This window comes from Prosopis cineraria, unplaced genomic scaffold, assembly GCF_029017545.1.
Source record: "Prosopis cineraria cultivar Desert tree isolate PC_DT_omini unplaced genomic scaffold, ASM2901754v1 PC4, whole genome shotgun sequence".
In the NCBI taxonomy this organism is placed as follows: domain Eukaryota; kingdom Viridiplantae; phylum Streptophyta; class Magnoliopsida; order Fabales; family Fabaceae; genus Prosopis; species Prosopis cineraria.
Window position 1 is genome coordinate 37,110,740 of NW_026555335.1, and position 19,657 is coordinate 37,130,396.

General features: G+C 33.0%; 2 protein-coding genes across 2 annotated transcripts; one reads left to right on the top strand and one right to left on the bottom strand.

Annotated features, from left to right (window-relative positions):
* Nucleotides 1–10,227: 10,227 nt before the first annotated feature.
* LOC129309312 (F-box protein At5g39450) lies at nt 10,228–14,229 on the top strand. The gene is made up of 2 exons (XM_054950843.1): nt 10,228–12,639; nt 13,660–14,229. The coding sequence occupies exons 1-2, from the start codon at nt 10,778–10,780 to the stop codon at nt 13,673–13,675; spliced, it is 1,878 nt and encodes a 625-aa protein (XP_054806818.1). The 5' UTR covers nt 10,228–10,777; the 3' UTR covers nt 13,676–14,229.
* A 611-nt stretch (nt 14,230–14,840) lies between these two features.
* LOC129308151 (vacuolar protein sorting-associated protein 20 homolog 2) lies at nt 14,841–18,966 on the bottom strand. Its single transcript, XM_054949188.1, has 6 exons — nt 18,578–18,966; nt 16,621–16,773; nt 16,204–16,356; nt 15,868–15,951; nt 15,305–15,440; nt 14,841–15,219 (listed from the first exon to the last, which is right to left on the bottom strand). Exons 1-6 carry the CDS (start codon nt 18,677–18,679, stop codon nt 15,194–15,196), a joined length of 654 nt encoding a protein of 217 aa, XP_054805163.1. The 5' UTR covers nt 18,680–18,966; the 3' UTR covers nt 14,841–15,193.
* Between the last annotated feature and the right edge of the window lie 691 nt (nt 18,967–19,657).

The following is a 19,657-nucleotide window of genomic DNA, read 5'->3' on the forward strand; positions in this document are numbered from 1 at the left end:
CTACTTTCTAATACTTTACTTATTTATTTTGTATATTTTTAGCTTAATGTATTCACATCATCATGTTTAATATATCTGCATCATTATGCTGGTATCTTATCAATTTCTGGCCATTGAAATCAACAAGGGATTTTTCGCATGAAGCTACTATTAAAAATTAATATTCAGTGAGGATGATATATCAAACCAACAGTCAAGTTAATTTTACTAATTATTAATTATAAATAATCCTCCCTCTTAATTTTTATTTTAATAATAATAATTTCACATGGATCTGTTGGTTATTTGTCCGTCTTCTTTGCTCTCATCTTCACATGGTGCAGATATTCCTACTAACGTGCTAATTGCAATTCCACGCCCCATTCAACAAGTCAAATTTAAAATTCCATAATATTTACACCTCATACAATTTATCTTAGTCAGAATTACTCTACAGTATCACTCAATATAATTAATTACTTTCAAGAACACATTATATTATCATTTTCCTAAATTCTGTTGTCAAAGAACTTAAGAGTAATTAATTGTATTAAGTGAGATTTTTATGTAATTTTTCTGATATCTTAACCACAAAGTTAGGATATAAAATAATTAATATATTTTTAGTAGTTGCAGTTTGAGCGGAAAGAATTTAATTAACTTTAAAAAAGGTTGAAATTCAAATCGTGTGGATGAAAATAAATTATATTTGGACAGTTACCTTAGATTGAATTAAGAATGACATGCAAAGTTGATATACTTATTCCAATCAAAGATTAGTATGGTTTTGACTTTCGACCTCACCAATGAAATCAAAACAAGCCAAAATTTGGAGTTTACGTTTTTTAATTACTTAATTTTTTTATGATAAATAAGTTTAGACGAATTATATCTCAAATGCAACAAGAATTATGATAAGTTTCAAGATTCAAAAAGTTGCTTCTGGAGATATTATACATCTTCTATCCACATAAAAATAAAGCCACCTGACAATTAAATTTTAAAAAATAAATTAATGGCAATTATATTTTTTTAAAAAAATCAATTTAAATAAGTATAAATCCAGAAATTCTAATTATATGTAAGATATTTAAGTTTTAAATATAATTATCATTTTATTACCAAAATTCTACTTACAAATTGCAATTGTGCAAATTGAGATTTGAGAATTTTATTCTCATTCTCCCTAAGATTTATGCAAACGAGACCAGCCTAGTCATATTCTCATTGTCTAGTCTTGCCTTCTTTCTATCTTTCTTTCTTTCTTCTTTTTTTCAAGGACTTGATTCAATTCAACATAATTTAATCCAGTAATATCAAGTCAATCAAAACCATTGAACCAGATGTACCCAGAGACCATAAATAAGATGCCGGACCTTATTAATATTTAAATTTTATTAATAAACTATGATTGATAAAATAAAAATAAAAACAGAGATCACTTTTGCAAAAGAACAGTTGTCTGGGAATAACATGGAAAAGGCAATTTTATTGTGACTTGTGAGAATGCGGTCGAAATTGTAGTCCGCGAAGCCAGTGGGAGAATAATACTTTGTCAGCTATAAATAATTTAAATAAAATGCCCTTTTTCTTTTTCTTTTTTTTTCTTTCGCTGCCCTCTTTTCCACACACTTTTTTTCCCTCTCAAAAATTAGAAAAGATCAGAAAATTGTGGCACCATCATTTTGGAATTGTGTCAGATAAATAAGCACCACTTTTTTTATACACAAAAAAATAAATAAATAAATAAAGGAAAGCAAAGCCCACCGTCTGTGAAAGTGGGGAAAAAAATAATGATAATAAAATAAAGCGTTCCTATCATAGATATTAATTAAAGGTTCTCTCCAGATTTTTTGGGCCTGGCCTGCTTATACTGAAACCATTTTCCCTGATAAGACCTGAACTCCATCGGCATCGCACGGTTAAACGTTCTTTTAAATTCTTAACTGAAAAAAAGGAGAATAACAAATAAATTTCAAAAGGACTAATAAATTAGAGTTGATAATTCAAACAGGACGCTCTTATTTAAATTAGGCTCAATTTGAATCAGACTTAAAGTATTTTACTCTCTTAAAAAAACTCATATAGCTAAACCTGACCCTAACTTATTTTAGCCAGGTTCGGGAGAGCTCGTTAGACTTAATTAAAATTACCAAATATATATATGGAGTTGTGAATTCTAAAAGTCAAGTTTATTCAGGTTGGGCTCAATTCAAGTCAGAATTATTTAGATCAGGCTTAAAATATCATACCATATTAAAAAACTCGTATAGCCAAACCTTGGTTCTAACTTTTTTTGGGTAGGTTTGAGCTAATCTATTGAGCTTGGCCCAAATTATTATCTCTACAATTAATTCAATTTAGGTTTCACTTTAGGAATTTGCAAGTTCGACTCTCAATTTTGTAACTTTATTGTAATGAATTTACAACTTGTGTTTCAAGTTTTAATAGGAAAAAATAAATATTTTTCAATCATGTTAAAATTTAAAAAATAAGTTGCACATTTATGACAATAAAATTATAAAATTAAGAGCCGAATTATAAAGTTTGGCATTTGAGATCTAAGTTGAATTAATTAATCCTTTTAAAACTTTTCTATCATTCTCCTTTAAAAAAAATTTTGAAAATGTCTCACAGTGTTGCTTTGGCTAAACTGTTGGCCAATCATTTTAGTGTGCTGCTTACCGTTGACACTGACTGCTTAGATCAACTAATTGGAAAAATGATCCAATTAAAATAAAGGCCTTAAGTTCAAGCCCTGATTTATAATAAACAGCAACGATCAAATTCTTGAAGTTATATCCTAATTGAATTAGTCTAAATCAAAAAATTAAGATATAAAGTATATAAAACAATCCACAGTTTAGTCCTTTAATGTATTTTTATAAGTTAAAATCTGTGATAGGTTCAGAGACGGGGTCTTGAAGAAAAGAATGAGGGGGATGATGTGTTGTGTCCAGATGGCAGATTATGCCTTCTATTGAAGAATCCCATCAAAAGCTCATGAACGAGCAGTTGGGGATTGTCATCTTCTAGCAAGAGCAGTTGGGATTAAGACCCCTTTCGTGCAATATGAAAATGGCACCTCTTGGTGGTTTAAATAGTTACTTGTATGACTTTTCAGTTTTTAAAATATTTTTTTTAATTAACAAATGTTAATCTTAATGAAAAGGACATGAGATTTCATGCTCGAATCAGTATAAATATACAAAACATCTGTGAAAGAGTTATCCTTAAGTAAGCCTGACAATGCTTAAATTTAATCTAGTTAAATAGGCATATTAAAAAAAATCTTTTTTTATTATTTAGATATGTCTTTACAATCATGTTTAAAGAAGGATTCAATATTGTTACCCAATCAAGAAAAGATTTCATGTTGGTGCATTTTAGTTGAGAAAGGCCTTTTAGATATACTGTTACCCAATCCCAAAAAGTTAAGCTTTGATTAAATATAATTTAATATTAAAGCATAACAAAATGATGAGTGATTTTAATTTAATCCCTTGAGATTTGTTTATGGACGGATCAAAGTTGTTTTATGGGCACACACCGTCTTGCGCACATGGTCATTTAGATTTGGCAAATCCTCGGTTTCATGTTGGCCGACTTACCCACGTGCCCACCCTTCATTTCTCAATTTGTAAGTAAAAGGATCTAAGTTGTACTCTTGCCAAGTTCTACCAAACCAAGTACACTGTTGCTTAGAATGGACCTGCACTACTTCACAGTAGACACACCAACTAAAAAGAACCCATGCGAGTTTTGGAATCTATCTAACTAATAAATCTCGCTCCTTCCATCCATTCTAATTTCTAAATCATAAAAATCAGAGTTCTATACTATAGTATTTATAATTTATAAATAATACTACTTACAATAAATCTTATACTTTTAAAATTGATTATTATGATATTTTCAAAGAGGCAAAAACTAGGGATTGCCTCCATGTATGCAAAAGAAAAAAAATATATTCCTATCAATCTTTATTACAAGATATTTTTAATGTTTTTTAGAATTAAGAAATAATAGTTAATTCATTAAATATATTAGAATAAAATAAATTTTTAATTTTATTTTTATTGGAAATAGGAAGAGAGATATTCATGCTGACCTAGGAAATTGAATATATAACAAGGATAAAATCAAAAGATGATAATAAATAACCCTCTTAATAAAAATCAAAGAAACTTTTTAAAGGGTACTTTATAATAGAGATTAATAGAGTACATAACTAGTCTAGACTATTCAAAACAGTTGCTGTCGTTGTCGTCATCATCATCATTTAATGAAAATATTAAAAAATAAAATAAATTAAAAAAATTAGAATAAAATGTTTATCTTGCTCTGTGACAACCGACGCATGGAGCATCTCATTTTCCATGCCCCATGTCTCTTGGTGACAATCTATTTGGCATTGTATTTGTTGGTGAACGATTGAGGCACGATGTTCGATGTCCAAAGCAAGCGCGGGAGAGATTTCACAGGACTCCAGTTGAAGCATGCGATTAAGAAATGAGTATGAAATTGCAGTGTTAACGATGGGAGGATTGGATGAGCCAATATCAAATGCATTTCACTAGCCAGCGATCAAGACAAGATCAAGCCGATAGCCACACGAAGATATGTGGCATTTCATGTATTCTGGCTAATGGAAGAAGCTTCCCTATTTCTCTAGTAGGAGGCACTACACAAGTTTTGCATTTAAAGGTTTGGTGAGTTGGAAACAAGAGTAACTAAGTTTAAAATATGCATCTGGCCTCAAAAAATATTTATAAGAATACTTACATATCACCTATCACTTATATTTTTATATCGATAATAAAATTTGAACTTACAATCTTATCAACTATAAATCAAATTCTCATAAACTAGAACAACTTTTGTTGATTTTTTGTTTATCTAAAACTGTAAAAGTTAAATTTAACAAAGATTAGTTGGAAGCAATAAACAATATAGAATGTGTTTGGATAATTGATTTTGACTTTTGGAAAGTCGATTTTGAAAGTATTCTGACAATGTTATTCAATTCATATTTTGTCAATTTAACTTTTCAAAAGTAAAAAATTATTTGAAAAGAAAAATGAAATAAAAATAAATTTAAAAGTACTCTGAGAATGCTCTTCAATCAATATTTAATCAACTTAACTTTTCAAACTAACTTTGTAAATGAGATTTGACTATCCTATTATTTATGTCACCCCTCAGAAAAACACACCACACGGGATGACAAATCCCCTTTTTTTTTTCCTTATTTGTGTTTAGCCTTTTGATTTTTTTGAAATTCAGAGTCCTCCATATGTATTTTTTAATTAAATAATATGAGAAATTGACAATATTAAAGCTTGCATTCATATGTATTTGGATATTTTAACATTTAAAATAATAATATATTGTAGTGAATAATTATACATTTCATTATATATATATATAATGTCCAAACTATTTGTTGTATATATTTTTTCAATATATCAAACTTTATATTTTTTTAATTTTTATTACTTAACATATTAAATTTTATGTTATTTAAAATTTTATCACATTTTTAAATATTTATAATATATTATATTTGTATAATAAAAATTATAAATTAATGTTTTTTTATAATTATACATTCAAAAGTACATTTTATTATATATAATCTAAACAACTTTCAGTTTATGAAATAAACTTTTAAAAATATATTCTAAACATAAATTTTATTACAACAACTGACTTTTGTCAAATGAACTTTTACTAAAATTTAACTTTTGGCAAATTGAAATCAAACACACGTATATGGGCTTGGGACCTATAATACCCCACTATTTAATGTTTATTATAATGTTCCAACTTTTTAATTATTTTTTATTTTTATTATAAAATTTGATATAAAATATATTAGGATGATGAAACAATACAATTATGTATTTTCTTATGATTTTTTAAAGAAAAATATCCTAAAATTGTATAGTTTTGATTTATGTAAAAAAATGAAAAATTACACCATTTTGTCACTGTACAATATCAAAATGTATATCGTTAGTTTTATGTAATATTTAATGATCAAAGGAAACAAATAATAAAAGAATTAAGAGGTTGGGCCATTTCAATACAACGAGCATTACAAGGGTGGGACATTTGTGGCTCCATGATACACCGAAAAAGGTGAAGCAGGTTGGAACATGCCAAAATATATTTTCTTTATCAGTCACAGGACTTGAGGAAAACCATTTCTCTTCGTTCTTTTTTAGCCCTCTCCATTTCATACGGCTAATGAGGTTCTTTTTTGCAAGTGTACTCTCTCCACACAGATGACATCTCTTGGCATTTAATAATTTGTATTCATCTAAAAGCATGGGACACCCAAATTAGCCTCGAAAAAAAAAAGGTAATGAAATGTTCCTTGATTGAGTTCTCTTTCGCTCAAGTTTTTAATCTTTGCAGGTAAAGGCTTCCTTTTGGATTCCAATACATTTCAACTCTTGTATCATTCTTGTTGGGCTATTCACTCTTGGTAAATTAGACCTACTATAGGCCCACAGGGCTTTACAATTGATATGATACGCATGGGGTCATGTGCGCAATTTTCCCCACCTATTTGAACAAGTGTGGGAACAGTAGTTATATTATGTAAGATCCAAGTAATAAGTGACTCGTTTTTGTTTAAGCAAGATTTTGAGTTCGAGCCTTGTATATGCACAAAATTTCCACTGGGAGACTCACTCACCATAGCTAAGTGTGCGACTCGGGTTAAATCTGGATTAGTTAAAGTGAAGCTCTAGATACTGGCCAAAAAAAAAAAAAAAAAACACCGTGTGCATCACCATTTGGAAACTCACAATGGGTGCAAGCATGTGACACCAGAGTATAAGAACGTACTCTCTACATCATCCAAGTATCCTGACTGCTATCTTGTTTTCTCTCTTCCTCTTTGTGTGCATTTTCTCTCTTCTTGCATACGTTTCATATGGTGCAACATATCAGGTACGTATCCCATCCATATGCTAACAATCCTGTAAATATATTTCAGTTATAAATGTTCAGTTCAAGGTTTGCATTGGCTACTCATGTCAAATTTCAAAGTCAACCCAAAGTATTAGCTTCTTCATGGCCAAGATAAATGTTGATAGAAAACACAAACTTAGCCATGGCATGATCATGTGCAAATTATGGCAATGCGTGCTTAAATTATTGATTAGAGATCAGACTCGACAAATGGGGCAGACAAAAGCAAAGTTAGATGTGTCGCCACAGAAAGCAATCATCCAGAAAGCAAAGGTCTTTCTTTGTTGAGGCTTTCATGATTTTATCTTCCCAGCTGTAATGGAGGTGATGAAACTTAACACCAACACATTGTCATCTCAAACACACGATACTTATCCTTACTGAAAAATGCTTCTTGCGAGGTAATCCATAACGTTATTGGGTACTTATTTAGTTGATGCACACTTATATATGGATATGTTGAATGCATAGAAGATACCAAAATTTGAGGAAAAGTACTTGAAGATAACTTTTTTTGAGCAAATTACTTGAAGATAACTAACTTACAACCATTGCATGCGAAACTGGCCCCTCAGATTACTCTCCAGATGATCTAGGATTGATTTGAGTATCTGAGCTAGGGGACTCCCGGTATAAACAGATGAATTTCCCATCCCATCAGAGAAGCTTGATCTTAATTAGGCTGCATTTGGTACATCAAAAATGGATTTGAGGAATGGAGAAATGTGAGGTAAAGTTTTTTTTTTTTTTTTGGTGTTTGGTAGATGGTAAAGTGACTTTCTTTTGGGGGTTGGGGGGGGGGGGAGAGAACTTCCCATGTCCATGGGAGGGAGATTTTTCATGCCTACTCCCTTTTCAATTCCCATTTTGCAGCAAAAAGGTCCTTCATGGTAAGAGAATGAATATACCGTTCATGATAATTGAAGTCATAATTTCGGACCACTTAATACTGTTTAATTGTCAGAATAGTTGGCAACATTAAAAACAGAGATGTAAAAACGGTTGGCAACATCTCTCCTTCTGTGCCTTTCTTAGCCCAAAACGCAAGCCGACATACAACTAAACAAAGAAAGAAGATTATGATGGACATGATAGTCGCGGATATCCACAGCATACATCATGAAATTGAAGCTTCCCATGTTGGAAATAAAATCCAACATATGAAGCCCCATATGTAAATATTAAAAATATGAGATTATCATTTAATTAAGTCTAAATAAAGTGATCTATTTAGATTAAAGTTTTAAAGTTTAGAGGTATATTTGTTATGGAATTGATGTGTAGAGACTAGAGTGATATTTATAATTTGTTAAAAGGCCAAATTGTAAATATCACAAGTTTTAAGTCTATAAATAAAGGTCTTGATTATTGGTTTGGCTAATTAGTCAGATTGTTCTCCAATTCCCTTTCTTGAAATCATTTAGAAATTTCCTCCAATAACAAGTCCAGAAAACACACTCGTTCACATTTTTTAATGCGATGAATTCAAGTACACTTTTATGTTCTATCTCTATTCCTAAGAATTGATATAGGACTAATTGTATGAGGATTCAATAGGTTTGATTTTATGTTTATATTTCTACTTATGTTCGATTGCTTCTTCAAATCTATCATCTTGTGTATCATTAAATTAAATTATCTGTAAAATGCAATGATTAGAAGTTCAACTTTGATTATTTGCAAGTTTGACTCCAACTTTGTAAGTTTCAACTAATAAATTTGAAATTTATTTCTCAAATTTCAAGAGAAAACACATATATTAATGTTTAAAATTAAAAAATAACAGAGTCATTAGTCTATAGCTCTAGGAATCTACAAATTTTGCTCCCACTTTTGCAACTTTGATTTAATAAATTTGTAACTTATTTTTTTAATTTTAATTATATATTTAACTTAAGGCGTTCAAGCAAATTCTAGAACTGCAAATAAGAAAGTGACTTTGTAGGCTACCTATTTAAACTAGTTTTTAGGGTTGTGAAAAATTCCTCAAGTCCGGTCCAACTTAATTTAACTTAAGATGGTCTTATCCTGTTCAATCCATATAAGTACTAGTCCTTTAAAACTAAAAAAGTTGAAAAGACAAAATTATTTTTTTGGGTTGGATTGGATAAGAGATTAGACATCTAGACTACTTAGTTCAGTCCAGTCCTATTAATTTATTTAATATAATTATAATTAATTTATTTTTGACAAATGCTTCAAGTATAATTAATGCTAAGGAGATGATTGCATAAAGATTTGTTAAGTTTGTTTTTAAATTGTTGTTATAACGTAGTGTCGTTGAAGTTTGTTGAGTGTTGTTTTTATTAAAATTATAAATTTAAATCATTTGGACTGTAACTGAAATATTTTTTTTTTGTTGTTGGAAATTATTATGGATTTATTATGATTATAAGTGTTTTTTATTATTTTAATTGAGTTTATTGGGTTGAAATGGATTATTGCTTCTCATAGAGAAAAAAGGAAAAAATTGCTAAGTGAGTACTAGATTAACAAGACCAATTTCTCAATTCTATAGATCAAGTCCAGTCTTGTTAATTTTTAAATTATTACTCGATAAGACCAGACTATAAGTTGCCCAACCTAGTTCTTTTCATAAAAAAAACCAAACTTTCAAGTTAGGCCGAAATTCAGTGTCGTCCAATCCTTTGTGCAGCTCTACTAGTTTTTATAAGAATTGAAAGTTGAAAAAAAAAATAGCATAATTTAGATGAATCTAGCTTTAAAGCTCAAAATTAACATGCCTTAAAAAAAAATTGTCTTCATTTCAGGCAGCCCATTCAGGCCAATTTTTGTTTTACCCTTAAAAAATAAATTATTTTTAATTTTTAAATTAAATTTAAACTTTATAATGTATCTCTATTCTTTAAAATTAAAATTTTTATTATTTATTTTTAATTTTAAAACATTTTAATTTGTATTTTTTTTAAAATGTAAAATCTTAATTGACAAAAACTACGCTTTCTCCCTTATTTTTTATTATCGACTTTTTCTGGGACCAACTTTAATTATCGACTTAAGAAACATGTTTACGACCTTTGTTTCAAAGCACTTGAAGCATGTCATGTCCTTAAATATTAATTAATAAATCACACGAAAATTCGTGAATAACATGACATGATGACACTGACTTTGGAAATACGAGTCTTCGGTCTTTGGTAAGTCGTCGTGGAAATATGAACGTAATGGGGAGTGACCGAGTAACGAATGGTGGGGTCGAAGGGTTGGAATTTGGGGGCTTTGGCTTCTGCTTTAAGCTGATTTCAATGTTGGTTGGCTCCCCCGGTTCATGCAGAAGCAATTCCCTCTCCGCCACTTCCCACCACTCGCCTTTCCTATGCTGATCGTCCATGAGAGAGAGAGGTACAGAGAGATTTGTGAAGCCTCCAACAGATGAAACGGCGCGTTTTGGCCAAGCAAGGCGTCGTCTCTGTCACTTTAGACGATCCGGGCCCTCAGTCCTCACCTTTGTCGTGTCCTCTAGGTTCTCTCCCCCATCCCTAATTCTTCTTGCTTTCTTCTCGATTCTGAATTCCCTTTCTCCCTTCAGTCCCAAAACACCGGAATTCCAGTACATAGGAGGCAATTCAAACCGATTCATTTCGATTTTTACAAAATCTGGGTTCGCCCACTTTATTCTCCACTAGTTGTTTCCGTTACTGATTCTTTGCTAGAGGTTTGCACAGGGTTTCGATTTGTTGTTAGTTCGGATCTCTGTTCGTGTTAATTCTTTGATCAATTACAGTTGTTTGCGTCCGGCCATGGGTGCATTTGATGTTTGATCAGTGTAAATTTTGAGTTTGGTTTGATCATTATGTTACCTAAACCTTTTGATTCATGCTTGTTTCAAAATCTTCCTGATGATTTATTCGCCATCATCGCACTGTTCCTCTCGCCAAGAGATGTGTGTAATCTCAGTCTGTGCTGCCGGACTCTATACTCTCTTGCGGGTTCTGAAAAGGTCTGGCTCACTCAATGTGACATGGTTGACATATTACCCCATAAAGACATAGTTGAGTGGCGAAAAGGTGTTTCCTCTTATAAGGCACTTTGCCGTTTTCTTATTAGCGTTCAACCATTAGTTGGTATGTGGGTTCATCAGAATCCTGAGCTTGGTAATGTAGTCTATGTCATTCCTGGTTTTGTTTCTGTTATTGGGTGCCGGGTTATACCTCAGGAGCTTGGTCCATTGGGCATGGAGGATGGTCCGATTCTCTGGGCGCCGGTCTTTGAAATTATTGGTGATTCTGACGGTTTAACCACATTTTTTCTGCATGGAAGGGAGAACGGAATTAACTTTATTTATCCTGGTTTAGTCAAACAAGTAGAAAGAGCTTGCAATGTGCTATTGCTTGAAGTTGAGCCCACACAACAGAAATATGATGATACTTTGTTGCAGAGTGACAGCATCGTACACCACTCAGATGTGGAGCTATCAGGAAATATTTGCAGTTCAAACGGTGGACTATCTAGGTCACATAGGACAGGAAATGATGAGTCGGTTGTTCCCTTTGGCAAATTATGTTTTAGTGATAGAAGAAAGTTACTTGAGATTATTACTAGTCAAGTTCGACAAAAGGTTCCTGATATGGCACTTGGACCCTTATTTCCTAGGTTTAGCGTGGACAAGGGCAAATTTCAGAAAGATTTGTTGCTCTTGTCGGAAAGAAGAAGTCTCCTTATTCAAATGTACAAGCTTAATACTAATAGTAGTCAGATTGATTGGAAAGCAAGCTCCAGAGAGGCAGTTGGTGCTATGCAATCAGGGCTGGATGAAGTCCAAACTAGTATTCGTTCATGGGCTTTTGGTAGACCTTCAGACGAGGTGATTAATATCACACAATCCAACAAGAGAAAAAGTTTTGGTGGATCTTTCTGGCATAGCCTTAAACATATCCTTGGGAAATCTAGCTCAAATAATGGCTGTAATGCAATGTCTGAGAAGGTTACTTCAAGCAGTGAGAGTAAGCATGCACGACTTGATGAATTTCTCAGATCGAGTGACAGAATTAAACTAACGTTACATGCCTCAACTGTAAAGTTATCTTCTTATCGAGCATGGCCAAATATGCATGACAGCCGATTTGCTCTTTATAAACTGCGCATGCCAGTTCCCACAGCTGACGAAGAATATGCAGGTCTCTGGGGAGGGACTTTTGGTTGGCCTCCAGGAAAGCCTAGCAAAGACAAGCCTGGAAAGGCTCTTTTCCTCCTGCTGCTTTCTTATGAGGAATGTGAGGGGCAACAGCTTCTCATTGCAACCAAAATATTGGAAGGCACTCACTATGTCTTGCATCCCAATGGCTCAGCAATGTTTATAGTGAATACCAATGAGCCTTCATCTGAACCCTTTCCTTGGGATGCTGATGTGGATTCCTGTCCTGTAAATATTGATCATGCTTTTGTGGGAGAGGGTATTGCAACTGGTTATGGGTTTAGATACCCAGGATCAAAGCCTGGTTCCCTCTTTGTATTTCACAATGGCGTCCTGGCCTTTATTTGGAAAGAGTCCAGGGCTGTTTTGACCTTGCAGAGACTCAACTTGCATGAAGTTTTGAAGAAAGGTGAAATGGTACCTGCTCTGCCTCCTGTTGCCAATTTCTCCTATCTGACAAAGTCTTACTCAAATGTATTTGCTGGCTTTCAAACCGCTTCCCCTTGTTTGTCTTCACCAAGGTTTGCCTTATCCCTGACATGTTAAATCCTTTTTTTCTTTTTTTTCTGCAAACTATTTGTACCTTAATGAGTTATTATGCTTCCCTTTGTGTGCATGTGTATTTTCTTGTGAATAAAAACACAAATTTATTTGTAATTTTCAGAAAATAAATTAGGAAGGTGGCCACTGCAAGAATTTACAGACCTATGCATCTTTTCTTGCTGAATTTCTCTAATACGTCTTTTTAAAAGAAATGGAAATTCTTATTGATCTATGCCAACATCAAGTGACTATGCAAAGTATCCTATGATCCTATTTTTTGAATATGCCTGTAAATACCCCTGTTTTTGGGAATTGGTAGCATTTTGACCCTATAAAACCAAGACTTGCTGATGAATTGTCAATTTATAAAGTGACTGCTTTTTTGAGTTGGAGTAAATTGCAACACTTTTTTGATATTTAAGATTCTGGGAATGTCGCTGTTGACATTTTATGTTTTATGCCTTTTCTTTTTGTGTAGGATTATATGTTTGATATAATTCACACGTAACCTAGTTTAGCTGCTCTGTAAACCTTGGCTTTTTGGATTCCCTCCCCCCCGGGGGGTGAATCTGATTCCAGTTGTTGATGAGAATGTAGTATGACAAAATTAATAGCATACTTAAAATAACCAGAGACGGAAAATTTATCTTCCTGGCAAGATTTTGTGAGGTAAGTTTACATGTTCCCATCAAATATCATCTATCAGACTGGAAAGAAGGGATGTCCATGAACGTGACAGCGGTATTGCATCAGTTTATCAATTTATTTTATGAAATATCTGTAACATCAATTTATGTATGGCTATATGCCTCTTTGGTTAATTAAATTGCCCATGTTTGATTGATGTCATAGTCCAGAAAATCCCTGATGGGAGAAGACTTCATACTCTAATCTCAAGATGGTTGACCCTATCTGCTAGTCTTCCTGAAGCATATAATCCCCTTTAGAGTTTGAATGAAAGGCATTCTAAGCTGGGTTTGCTTTCTTATTTTTGACAGGAAAGAACAACACTAGTATATTAATGGGTTAGGAATTCAATTCCTTTTTTGCCCAGCTGATCACATTATAACAAGTTTGAACTTTGAAGTATGGCTATATATAAACAAATTGGTTTTGTGAGCTGCAACTTCCTGCTGTCAACGCTTTCTTGTCACTTTCTTCTGGAGATCTAAGTTGGAGGCAATCTTTGCGATAACGGATGAGGCATTATGGATTATTATTGTAATAGAATAAGCTTTTCCCCCAACCTTTCAGGTGTATGATGCTGCATGACCTTGTACTATAAATGGTAGAAATTCCCCTCAACCTTTCAGGTATATGATGCTGCATGACTTTGTACTATAAATGGTAGAAATTATACAGGATCTCAATAATGATTTGTACTCATTTGGTAACTATATGATTGTTGTGTCATTGGTGGTGTCAAGGAAAGTACAATCCCATATTGTAATCCTATTATTTGCTATCCTTTTGGATGACCGCCCCTTAGATGGAAATGGAAAACCCATTATTGTGGATTGGCTGTTGAAATAATACAAGGTAATACAATGTTTAGGATATTTGCGACATTCAAAGTGAGCACATCAGTTTGAGTTTATATCCATTTGTTCTTGACATGAAAACTATCTGGAATGCTACATTTTACGTTAAATCAGTCTCATTTATGGGTTCAAATCATGCATCACAGCTGCGCTATACAAATTGTGTACTCCCTTTGTTCTTCAATGGAGTATAGTCCAATTGCTAAAATCATGGAGATCAAAGTTGTTTATGTCTAAATGTTTTTCTTCTTTCCAAAATCTGCCTAAATGATGGTAGAGTCATTTATTAGGGGTTGGGGAAAAATCATTAAATTGGGGCATTTGTGGAAAGATATAAAATATCCTAAAATTTCAAAGGAGGCATTATAAAAAGGGATATGGACTTAGAAAACTGGATACTGTTCGGACAGAATCATTCTGCGCAGTTCAATATACAGTGTTCTTATGTTACTTTTTTTTTTTTTTTGGGATGAAGTTTCATGTTACATGTTTAATCTGAGTAGTAACATAGTCATATAATGGAGCACTCAACTTCACAAACTAAATCCTTGAAGCTTCATAATTACAATGTGAATTAAAAATACAAAAGAATGATAAGGGTGTTGCGACAGAACCTAGTAAACCGGATTTCCAGGATATAAATACAAATAGTAGTAACAATCAGAATTTCCAGAATCGGAATTGGCAAAGGATTTCATTGTTGAAGAACCTACAAACAATCAGAAGGCTAAATGGAAGAGAAGCGGTAGAACAGAGAACAACCCATCATGAGCTAAAGAGTCCTTAGCGAAATCACATATTTGTTGTACAAAATATCATTTGAGTTGGAAAAATATACAAGCATTTCTGTACAAATCGAATGTCGCTGGTCGCTGGTCGCTGGAATTAAAAATACTAAAGCCAACCTAAATTCCAGCAAATGCACAAATTCAGAGTAGCAGGTGAATGCATGTAAGCCAGACGATGCGCCTAATTTGGCCAGCCATGCCCTTCAAGCTGGAAGTGGTTCCTCCATAACTGCACCATCAATCATTAGCATTAAGCTTATTTTCAAAAGTTGGCGGCTTGGGAAAGTGGGAGAGAGGTGGTGAAATATATATACCTTTTGTTTTTGTGGAAAAAGCAGCGTCAGTTGCAGGTGCAGCAGGTGCTTTGGTGGGGACATCAGGAAGGTCCAGTTCCTCTTTGATGCCTTCAGGCTCGACGGTAGGAACTTCAGGAAGATCTTCAACCATAAGCTAAACCGAAAACAATTTCTTTTGTGTTAATTACAGTAGAATATACAAATTATAGGGGCATGATATCGTATATTTAACATTCATGCCTTCTTCAATTGAGGGAAGTTTACTACCTCACAAGGATCATGTTCTTATTTCTTCAATTACATTCCTAATTTGGAATTAATTATGCCATAAATCATTCATGAGTTCAGTACTTTAGGTCATGCAGAGACAAGATGAATCCTTTGAAGACACAAGCAAGTATAACTGGGAGTTACTTTATACGACCATTTGCAGTGAACATGTTCCATCTTAAAAAAATATCATTCATGCCACAGAGATCAATTAGAAGTTTGATTGGAATATAGAACAGTGTTAGTTGGATGATATCGGAATGTACCCGTAGACCAGATGATAAATAAAATTTTTTTGACAATCCTTGTACCTGAGTTTCCAAGTTCTCAAATTCTGCTAAAATCTCCTCCTCATCTTCTGCAGATAACTTCTCCCCTAAGATTGCATTGATTTCCTTAAAAAACAACGCAAATATGACAACCATCGGTTAGCATCCAATACCAACACAACAACTTGCAGAGAAGGAAATATCAAAGAAAAAAAGCACTCAAATATAAATTGCCAAATTCTTATATGAAGAAATATAAATTATCAAATACCACATCCCACTTATGTTTTTAAAACCCAACCAAACAAGCCCAAACCTAGTGCAATGATTTTACAATAAAAGCAGCAAAAGTGAGGAAAAAGGTGATGTGAAGCTCACATCTTGATAAGCTTTAGCTTCAGCAGTATCATCCATAAGTTTCTGAACATCGTCCATGTTAATCTCACTCTGTATGGCTTTAACCGCATCACCACCGGCCTTCAAACTTTCAAAAACAGCCTTTTGCTTGCTTGCTAGTTCAATGTCTGCCAACTGAACCAAAGGGATATTACATGCAACTTTTATGCAAACAATCAACTTAAAAGAAAGAAGCCTTGTGGCACAGTGGTGATTGACAATGCATCATAGGGGCTTTATCAATAAAAGACATGTTATTACTTCAGAAAAACACAAAATCGGGCATAAAATTAAACTAAGCATCTACCATCAGACAATTATAAAGCCACCCAAAGACTTGAACAGCTCTTGGTCAAATTACGAAGAAAAAATGGATAGATGTTAATATTAATGTATTACTTGTTGCTCCACATTTATAAGCCAGGCATCAACTTGTTTTAACAATTCCTCTTGTGTCTTTTTCTTCTTTAATGCTAACAAGGCTCTGTCTCTCTTCTTTTGACGAATCAAGTCTCTTGCAGCTTGTTTCTCTGCTTCAATAACAGCATCAAGCTGGAAAAAGAAAATCACAAAAGAAAGTATGGTCAAATATCCAATAAAATACTATAAAAGTACACAATCCTAATGTTAGGAATTCTAACTGAAACACTCGAATTTTTGATTTCACACTTCATACAACTCTGAAGATACTGAACTAGTTCAGAATTTCAGATGTATAACCACAGTCTCACTTCAAAGTTTGACACAAAAAGTGCAGGCATTGTGTTCAGTTACGCTATGGTTCACAAATAACTTGCAGATCATAAGGTGCAATATACTTTTATAATTTCTATAAAAGTTCAAGCATCTGATGTATTTGCTTGGGAAGCCAAATAGGCCGCAGAAGGGATCAAATAAAAATGACAGGGATATATGCCTGCAATGCACAAATATACAATGGCATCCATACAAACACATGTAATTCCATACAAACACATGTAATCTCACCCCTATTACAAATTTTCCCCAGAAGTGTACATATATATTATTACACGTTAGAATGCAAAATATGACGTGTAAAGGATGTTGTAGCCACTTTAGTGCACCGTAATGACCTTTGTCATGATGCACTCATGATGACACACTAGCAAATACTAGCCTCATTAACAGTGCTATTTTGCCCCCATGAGACCATTAACAGAGTTCTTTTGCCAGAATATAGAGTGAGCTGGAGTATAATAAAGATGTATCAAAGGGAAAGAATACACAGAAAAACAAATGTGAAAGTGTCCTAAGTTCCCAAGGCTTATTCTTCCTTTTTTTTATGAGAAAACAAAAGCACGGGTAGCAGTGAAGGAAGAAAACGAACTATACTTCCAATCAAATTAAAGAACAAAACTTTATAACACTAGCTGCTTAACCTTATCTTATTACAGCAGGTGCTTTAGATCTACACTCTAAACCTTTAATGCACAAGGCTCAGAACTGCATAAGAAAAAGTACTTTGATGTGAACCATAGTGCTTAAGATGCAAGTTCTCACGTAAAGAAGCATACTCGTATGTTAAGGGAATTATGATTCAAGCTAAGAATGATGATCCCAAAAATTTCATGTCCAAAACAACCCAAATGCAGAGAAAACTCCAGGCTATGGATAATGTCAGCAAAATAAACTCAATATACTGCATATTTTTCCTCGCCAGGTAGGGTCCCCATGTATTGCATGGAGTCTGAGAAATAAGATGCATTATTTATTGCTTCAAAATAGTGTGGTTTGATAGAGATTTAATATTTTATATCAATTTTATATTCATAATTAATATTGATTAGCCATTTTATTAACTACTTCCTTAATCCTTGCACAATAGATGGGACTAAAATCCTTAAGCACTAATCTTGCGACCAGAACTCTTCATGCAAGGGGCCACGGGCCATAGCAAAAGTACTTTAAGCATGACATTTATACAGGACATTTTGAGACAAGTTGCGAATACTTAAACAGCTATTTACAATCCAAAAGCATTTAAACGGGTGATGACAAATTTCATGGAGAAGAATTCGAATAAGCTTTTGTAAAAGCAAAAAAGCATGGCCCAAGGAACCTGTCCTTTCTTTATCTCCCCAATAGTTTAGACTTAAAAAATGAAATGAGATGAATAACAGAAAGAATAAAGTCATGCATAACAAGGCAATCTGCTATTGGCATGCAATCCTCAAACAGTTAATGGATTTTATAATGTTGAAATTCCCTCATATAAGCCCAAAATTTCGCTCCTTTTAGGTATTACAAATCCTTGACTGCCCACACAAACAAAGGATACAGAATTTATACTTTGATTGATGCCTCCGAAGAATTAAAACAGAAAATGAAAAAGAACCTTTTGTTGATATTGAGCAAGCTTCCGTCTCTGGGTCTTGAGCGCGAGGATTGCTCGATCCACATCGGTTACTTTTGGCTTCTTAACAAATAAATTTCCCATCAATTCTGTAAGTTCTGGGATAGAGAAGATTATACCACAAGAGATTTATCGGCGGAAAACAAGGTTTTAGTTTGAATCATATAGGAAGCCAGAAACTCGTCGATGTAGAACTAGCTTCCCGACGCAGATGAAGCCGTCGTCGGTTTTGTCGGTCGTCTTTGTATGTTATACAGAAATTTTGTTGAAGAGAACAGACTACCAGGATCCTGCGAGGAGGACTTGGATTGGAATAACCTTTGGACTTCCACAAAGGCACAAGACACCCTTGGCCAGCATAGAAGAGGTAGAGAAAGTGGAGCACAAATCATACAAATTCAATCAAAATTTCTTTTTTTGGCCAAAAAATAAAATCAAAATTTCTTTTCTTTTTTTTTTCCCTCAATAATTAATAACGTAAATTTTAGAATATTATTTGAAACAGAAAAACAATTCTTTTCTCTTTTCGATGAAAATTTGAAAAACAATTCTGTTGAACGCGATCAGCATTAAATACGGTGACTTGCGAGAAGATGTATTATACTGTAGGAACTTTTGTAGATGTAATTATTAATATCATAGGATGAAATCAAATAAAAAATCAAATATTTATTATAATTTGTATTATGACTGATATATTATATTTATTAATTATATATTTGTATATTAATAACAAATTTTTTATGTATTAATATAAATTAATTATATTTTTAAATTTTTAAAAATTTAATTCATAATTTTTATGTACAAGATTTTTTTTTAAGTAGGTCAATTTATCCTAATATCTATAGAAGAAAAAGGTGCTTGTATGATTTGACCTTAAAACTTCTGCCAATATATAGGTCACCTGGGGTATTGCCATTGCCTACCTAGATAATTCTAAACTCCGTTGTATAAGACCATTTTCATCAACAATAGCTTTGAGGTACTTCAAAGATGCGTTTAGTATTTTTATTTTTATAACATAGTTATATAATTTAAAACTCCTTAGATAAGTTAATT